General features: G+C 38.0%; 1 protein-coding gene across 1 annotated transcript in view; it reads right to left on the reverse strand.

Moving 5' to 3' along the window:
- The window catches only part of nup210 (nucleoporin 210), an 85,511-nt gene that overhangs the window by 23,608 nt on the left and 53,465 nt on the right, over window positions 1–8,438 (reverse strand). Inside the window, exons 28-31 of the mRNA XM_057860611.1 lie at window positions 7,118–7,276; window positions 6,855–6,946; window positions 6,596–6,770; window positions 2,300–2,475 (exon numbers count right to left, since the gene is read on the reverse strand). Of these exons, the coding sequence (XP_057716594.1) occupies window positions 2,300–2,475; window positions 6,596–6,770; window positions 6,855–6,946; window positions 7,118–7,276 (602 nt within the window). The remainder of the gene's footprint in view (window positions 1–2,299; window positions 2,476–6,595; window positions 6,771–6,854; window positions 6,947–7,117; window positions 7,277–8,438) is intronic.

Consider the following 8,438-nt stretch of genomic DNA (forward strand, 5'->3'; position numbering starts at 1 on the left):
TTATGGCTGACATACCTAAAATTCTGCCAGCAAATGGTGTTTTGATTAATTGCTTTCAACTAGCTGTTAGATGTTTGGGCTATGCCATTTATATCAATTTGCGCTTGGTTATAAGAGGTAGCAAAGCACCACCACATGGTTACACAAACTCAATGTGTCAAAGAATAATTTTATTAAATTAGCATGTTTCTTTGAATAATTGTATATTAAGGAGACAGCAGCTCAATTCATCAGGACTTGCCTCCCACATTTTAAAACCTGCTGCAAACTGAAATATAAACCCACTTGAGGGACGCGAGTACCCTTTCATTAACTCTCCTTTACTTGCATGTGCAGGGCTTGATAACGTGGTAAAAGGCATTTAGAGTCCAACTGTCACCTCAGGGGGTACTTTACTGTTTGGACATCTCGGAGACACAAGCCGCAGTTCATTTGTTTGTAAAATAAACAAAAGAAGAGCAAAACAATCCAATATATTTACCATTCAGTCATATGGTAAGATCTCTGTTCACTAATCTCATGATAAAGTCAACGAGTCTCAACTACTGTTTTCCACTGACTCATATGCCCCTGCCGGAATCCTTCCTCTTAAACCCCATTCACACACGTATCCCGGTAAACTCCCGTGTAAGGTGACGCGGGATTGTGTTATTCCCCCTTTTCCGCGATCGCGCGTATTCTTGTTTGTATTCAATAAACCCTTTAACGCATCCCTTTCGTTGTTTTCTGCTTTGATGTACAACCCTATTTCCGCAGTTGCAGACCCTAACATCAACAACAAAATAAACCACACATTTCCAAAAATGGACTCTGGACTTTTTTCCTCGGCTCTACAATCCAATAGAAATTTAACTTCGTTATGTTTTCAGTTAAATTTACCTATTTCGAGCTTGCTATGTTGATAATTACTATGTTTTTTTTTAACTGCTTTTCGTCTTAATGCAAAGAAAGATAAAGTGACGATCAGTGTTGTTAATCTTACTTTAAAAAAATAGTAATTAATTGTAATAAAGTTACAAATTACTTCTCCCAAAAAGTAATTGCGTTAGTAACTCAGTTACGTGAATGTAAGAGTAATTAGTTACTTGGAAAAGTAACTGGTGATAATTTGTGTTTTTATTTCTCAAAAATAAATAAATAAATCCGGGTCACACAATGTGAAGTTGAAAGGGTTTTTGGGACAATTGCCCTAGCCCAATTCTTTACCCAAACTTTAACTTAACTAGACACCGGGATATTGCGATAACTAGATAGTAACCTTTGCTATGTGTGGAAGTCATTTAATGTTGTGAATCAACCGTTAAAGTTCTTAAAATTGCTCCCGTTATTGCATTTGTTCCCTTCTGTCTACTTTCGACATGTGTAAGTTTTAAAACTGTTTCATCATTTAAAGATAGATTTAAGTTAAGTTTTGTCGATTTAGAAGCATTTTAGATAAAAAGTTACTTAGGTTCGCTAGGAAGTTTCTCTAGAACAGAGCCTTCTTGAGAAGTCTACTGCTTTAAGATGGTGGCTGTTTACTAATGCATCTAGTTCTTTATACATGTTGCTAATGCTGCCGTGTCTGTCATTTGCATCTAGTTCTGTATATATGCGATATCAACCGTAGCATCATGTGGGCGTAGTTTGTAGGCTATCGGCTACAGTCAGGTATTATTGGAGCCACCCAGAATAGTAGCATCGCTTGCCTCCCTTGCCTCCTCCCGACTCCTGCTCTGCTCTCTCGTCTCCCTCAGACTTTTCTCGCGTCAGTCAACCAACATAGTAACGCACGCCTTTGGAACTATCGTTATTTGGGTTTGAGTTTACCGAGGGACAGATATAGCTGACGGACACAGGAAGTCTGTGTTGTGTTATGGTCAGAGTTGCCGAGTTGCAATAAACGATGACTCAAATAAGAAACTAAATTCTGTGCTTTATGAAGAGCGAAAAAAGCAGAGTTTAACACAGACCAAATCATTCAACCAGTCAGAGTGAAGTATTACTGAAACAAAATGGTGACGTCATGTACCGTAATGGTCGGCAACGGATCACCGCATACGTTTTCTTCAACACAACATAGCCGTGTCAATTTAAAAAAATCGGTCTTTATGTATAAATAATATATATAGATTTCTGTCTCCATCCCTGTACCCGTGTATAATGCGCCCCATGATTTTACAAGTTGATTTTGGGGGAAAAAAGTGCGTTTTATATTCGGGAAATTACGGTAAAGATGTTTCAATGGCTTTGCCACAAACCTCCTCTGGGAATACCACCAGGATATTTAATAGGATTGGGATGTGGGGTGAAGACTGACCTGTTAGTGGAGAAGGTGAGATGGCTGTTGGAGCTGTGCAGGGACTCTCCAGTACTGGCATGAAAATGAACAATGAAGGTGAGCACTATGCCCAAAGGGAAGGCTTTCAGGCTCTCCCTGGAGTACGTATGCAACACTGGACTGGTACTGAAGCGCACATAAGACACCGGCACCACCTGAGGGATGAAGGTGGTAGATGAGAGGAGTGTTACACTCAGGGAAAATGTCAACTGAAGACTTTGTACGACTGTTCATTAGACAGCAGACAGCAACTCAGAGGTTGTGTTAAACCATGGGTGTCCACGAAAACTTAAAGGATGCAAGGGCCAACTTGAAATCCTTCCACTTTCATTGAAGGGATTGGAATTGGGTGAAAAACACTGGGGTTTTAATAATTTATTTATTTTTTTTTAAATATTAACTAGAGCTGAAACGAATACTCGAGCAACTCGAGTAACTCGAGTTTAAAAACTGATCAGAGTAATTTTATTCACCTCGAGGAATCGTTTAATTTTGCCAGCTCTAAGCATCACGTTTTGCCCGGACTACTTTTAATGCGGGACAACGCGCTCACGTCACGTGCGTAGAGGAAGAAGCAATAAAAAAAATACCTTACTGCAGCCGACAGCCGTTACAAACTGCGCCGACGTTACTAAAAACTATGCCCGCATGTTGCTACGGGGGTAGCAGCCTAGCAGGTAGCGTCTGATGCGTGTCATAGATATCACATGTACGTAGAACTAGATGCGAAATGACCGACTCGGCGGCGTTAATGAAACAGCCGCCATCTTAAAGCAGTACACTTCTGAGCGCTCAAAAGTAAGATTAACGTTACTGTCACTCGCTCACTAACGTTATCCCTGCGGAGGGCTAGGTTTCTATTCATTATGACCACTGTCGATGCGTGGCTAACTCTTACATACAGGCTTTATTTAATCTGTGAAAACAGCGCTGTAGAGTGATTAGGGTGTAAAATAAAAACATAATAATGCTAACTGTCAATTCTAGCTCAGTAGTCATTGCTGGATAAAACACCAAGTAGCACTGGTGCCTTATGTGCTCCAATACAGCACAGCATTTATTTTGAACACTGCAAAAACTCAAAATCCTATAAAGACTTACAGTTTAGACTAACTTAACTAGAACTTATAGCTTGAAACAAGTGGAAATTCAATTGAAACACGTAGGAAAAACACCTAATTTTTAAGTCGTGTGTTATCAAGTGTCATGACATTTTTAGGTAAGAAATATATATATTTTTTATAAGATCTAAAAGTTTTGGGAGTGAAAGCAGTGAACTAGCCTTTTTTTTTAGTCACCTTTGAGATACAATTGTTGGCATCAATGTACATTGAAAATAAAGACATTGATTGACTGAAAATGGTTCAATATAACATGAAATGTCTTGTTTTCTCATCTATATGTATAATTGCTCTTTACCTAAAAAAAAAAAAATGTTTTATCCGATTACTCGATTAATTGATAGAATTTTCAGTCGATTACTCAATTAATAAAATATTCGATAGCTGCAGCCCTAATATTAACTCATTGGCTGCCATTGAAGTGCAATAAGCGTTCAATCCATTTTCACTGGAAGGTCTGACAGCGAATGATCACTGTCAGCCCTTTCAGTCCAAATGGATTCCACCATCAGTGGCACAGAAACATGAGCATTTACTGCCAGCCCTCCCAGTTTAAATGAATTTGACATCAATCTTTGTCAGTGGAAGTTAATGATTTAATTAGGCATTTTAAGAGGTTGTTTGTTTTAAATTCATGTCTGTTGAAGGAGATGTTGTATCTGTTCTTTATAATTAGCTTATGAAAATTGTTAAGCTTTCTTTAAAAAAGTAATTAAAGTTACAAATTACTTCTCCTAAAAAATAATTGCGTTAGTAACTCAGTTACCTGAATGTAAGAGTAATTCATTACTTGGCAAAGTAACTGGTGATAATTTTCATGTTTTCCATCCATCCATCCATCCATCCATCCATCCACCCACCCACCCACCCACTTAACTAGACACAGGGGTATTGCGGATATTGCGATAACTTGATAGTAACCTATGCTATGTGTGGAAGTCATTTAATGTTGTCAATCAACCGTTAAAGCTGTTAAAATTGCTACCGTTATTGCATTAGTTCCCTTCTGTCTACTTTCGACATGTGTAAGTTTTAAAACTGTTTCATCATTTTAAGATAGATTTAAGTCAAGATTTTGCCGATTTAGGAGCATTTTAGATAAAAACACTTAGGTTCGCTAGGAAGTTTCTCTACAGCAGAGCCTTTCTGACAGGTCTACTGCTTTAAGATGGCGGCTGTTTGCTAACGCATCTAGTTCTTTATACATGTTGCTAATGCCGCTGTGTCTACTGGACTGTCTCAGGAAATTAGAATACACAATATTCTAATTTTTTGAGACAGTCCTCTGTATATATACAGGACTGTCTCAGGAAATTAGAATACACAATATTCTAATTTCCTGAGACAGTCAGGAAATTTCCTGAGACAGTCAGGAAATTAGAATATTGTGTATTCTAATTTCCTGAGACAGTCCTGTATATATACACAGGACTGTCTCAAAAAATTAGAATATTGTGTATTCTAATTTTCTGAGACAGTCCAGTATATTATGTGATATCTACCGTAGCATCATGTGGGAGTAGATTCTAGGCTATCGGCTAGTCAGGTATTATTGGAGCCACCTAGCATCGCATTTGCAACGCCGTCACAACTCCGTTGCCTCCTCCCCACTCCTGCTCTGCTCTCTCGTCTCCGTGAGTCCGTCTCTCTCAAACTTTTCTCGCGTCATTCAACTAACATAGTAACGCATAGTAACGCACGCCTTTCCCGCCCTCAGTAACGGTAACGGCGTTGCCAAGATGAGAAAATTAATTAGATTACTCACTACTGAATAAAAACGCTGTTAGTAACTAGAGCTGGGAATGTCTAGGCACCTAACGATTCGATTACGATTACGATTCAGAGGCTCCGATTCGATTATAAAACGATTATTGATGCACCCCCCTCCTTTTTTTTTTTCTCTATTTTTTTTTTTTTTTTTTAATTATTGTTTTGTACATTAGTTCCAAAATTGTTCAAAAATACTCTCAGGCTAAACCACACTACTATTTCAGTATCAAGTTAACATATAGCAGTAAACAAATATACAAAAATAACATTAAATAAAAAACTCCAGTCCCCATTCTGTATCAGCAGCTTTAAACTACATTCAATTAATTTAATGTTGTGAATCAACCATTAAATTTGTTAAAATTGCTCCCGTTATTCCGTAATTTCCCTTTTGTCTACTTTCGACATGTGAAAGTTTTAAAACTATTTTAAAGATAGATTCAAGTCAATATTTTACCGATTTAGGAGTATTTTAGATAAAAAGTTAATTAGGTTTGCTTGGAAGGTTCGCTACAACAGCCTTGCAGGGAAGTGTACTGCTTTAAGATGGCGGCCGTTTATAACGCCCGCATCTAGCTTTTTGTAGATGTGCTGCTAACACTACCAAATCTTTAACGCATCTAGTCCTATATAAATGATATCCACCGTAACATTATATGGATATACTTGTAGCAGCTTTTCGGCAGCAGTCAGGTGTGTTGCTGTGTTTTTTTATCTCGTGGCATGAGTTGAGCTAGAGCCGTGAGTTGAGCATTGGCATTACCCGAGGGGCCGGGTAATGGGAAGCATGATGTTTAGCTACTCTCGCTCCGTTCCGTCCCGAAGTCCGCGCGGCGCGCTGAGTGTTGTGTACTTCCGCTTTACTTCGCATATTTCAATAATCGGAATTTGGATGTTTGTGAATCGTTCTCTAATCTTCCACGGCCGAATCGCGAATAATCTAAGAATCGGAAATTTTGCACACCTCTATTAGTAACACCGTTATATTCTAACGCCGTTTTTAACAACACTGCTTATGAATAGCGTACTTTGGAACCATTGCAATATGTGAGAATTTTAACCCTCTCACTACCGTTGAGACAATGCGTTACACAGCTTTTCGAAAAAACCGCAGTGGGTATAGGAATTGTCACAATTTGATTTTATTTGTATTACTATTATTATTCATATCATTCATTTTTGAGGGAAAAAATAGGTGGTGAAAAGGTTAAAGCTTGAAACAGTCCCAGGAAGTCAAATCGCTGCCAGTCACAGAGTTATCCCGAGAATATGCCGACCAAATTTCGGAGAAGTAGTAATTTTAGTTAAGTTTTTTCACCAAAAAACATGAAGAACACAGTGAATTAGATCTGGAGCTCTTGGCGGTCTGAAAAAGATACCTGACCTTTACAGCAATGATGAGCGTTTGATTGACACCAAAGGACTCTTGTGAGGTAACGAGCAGTGACGAAATGCCTGTTAGTGGACCAGAAAAGAGGAGGCCCTTATCGTCAACTTGAGCCACAGCAGCCTGGCCAGTTCCATCCAGTATCTGGTATGACAGAACGCCCACGCCATCCCTAGTTCACATAAATAATAATACATTTTCAGATACATTTCAGTATTCATTTAAGAAACAAGAAAACACCTGTATAAGGAATCACCTGCTTGTTTGGAGTTTTAGGACTGAGTTTGGAGCCATGAGTATCTCCCCGGCCTCAACTTTGGGATTAAGCATGTGGAGCTTGTCATAGACCTCGATTCAAAATGCAAATTTTCAAAACAACATTATTAGCAATCCTGTGAAGTTATGGCAAAGATAAATAACTTTACTGCTATGCAGCATGTCATATTTAAATCTTGGGTTCTCCGTAATTACCTCAAATTGTCATGAATTATAAATCCAAGCCAAGTTTTAGAGTTTTACCTGGATTTGGATCTCATCTTTGAGCTCTGGAATATTCCCAGCAAGTTGACCAGAATCAGGGTCAACAACTTTGAGAACAACTTTGAGCCCGGTCCGCCCTCTTGTCCAACCAGTCACACTCATGCCAAAATTGTGTTCTGAGCTGAGCTCAACATTGGCCTAAGAGTTCATAAAGGAAAAATTAAATAAAAGGTGACTACTAGGCATGTGCCGGTATGAGATTTTCACGGTACGATAACCGTGAGCAAACATACCACGGTTTCACGGTATCACGGTATTGCAATTATAGCTCCAAAATTTTGAGATATATGGGTTTAAAAAAAAAAAAAAAAATCCATTGAACAGGATTTTTTCAAAACATATTTGCAAATTGGAACATGAATATAATGTGAAAATAAATAAACAAAAAATAACAAATATTATATAAAATTTAAATAAATAGAACCTAGACTATACCCACAGCCACAGCTCAAGTTGCTCAATATTAGAGTAAGAACAAAATAATTGCTATAAAAAGTAAAAACACTTCTAAATAAAATTAAAAATATATACTGTATGACTTTTTTTTGAGGGGGGAAGCTCAAGTGAAGTTTCGCCATTTTCAGCCACTGTGTCAACTCTAGTCTACATGATGCCATGCCTTTGTGTTAAAAAGAACAAAGAATTCATAAGTTAATAAGTTAGTTAAAAATGTATAAGTTAGTTGTATAAATTAGTTAAAATGTAAATATTGTTGAGGAAAGGTTTCATCTAAAAAAAAAAAAAAAAGTGAGGAGTGAGACCTCCTCTCTCAATTAGCGATCTTTGATGCGATTCTTTTTTTTCCCCGCTTCATTCAAGCTTTTCTCTCACTCAGCGGCTGTGAGACATAAAAGAAGATGCTCTCCCTGTTTAGCCTAGGTTAACATTCGTCTTTGTAAGTTTTAGTTAGTTTGTATATTGAATTTGACAGGAAAATGTCTGTTTTGTTTTTGGCGAACTTTTTAATGGTGCTACTGCTATCCTGTTGAACCTAATCACACGTGGAAAAATACAATTGTACAACGTTTTAAATGTATTTATTTGTATATTTCGCCATGATTTGAGAGCTCAATAAATTGAAGAAAAGTACGCCTTGTGTTTGGAGGATTTGTTTTTGGGTTTGCTGGCTGTTTAGTGACACGGCAACAAACGGGAAGGGGTGAGCGGTGCCGCACCAAGCCACTTCGGCTGCATTTTGGCACATGAAAAATAGCGAATACCGTACTAAGGTATGACGGAAAATTTTAGTGGTTTTGAAACCGCGACGTTTTCACACCACGGTAAACCGTGAAACCGGTAA

The sequence above is a fragment of the Corythoichthys intestinalis genome, chromosome 2 (assembly GCF_030265065.1).
Source record: "Corythoichthys intestinalis isolate RoL2023-P3 chromosome 2, ASM3026506v1, whole genome shotgun sequence".
Lineage (NCBI taxonomy): Eukaryota > Metazoa > Chordata > Actinopteri > Syngnathiformes > Syngnathidae > Corythoichthys > Corythoichthys intestinalis.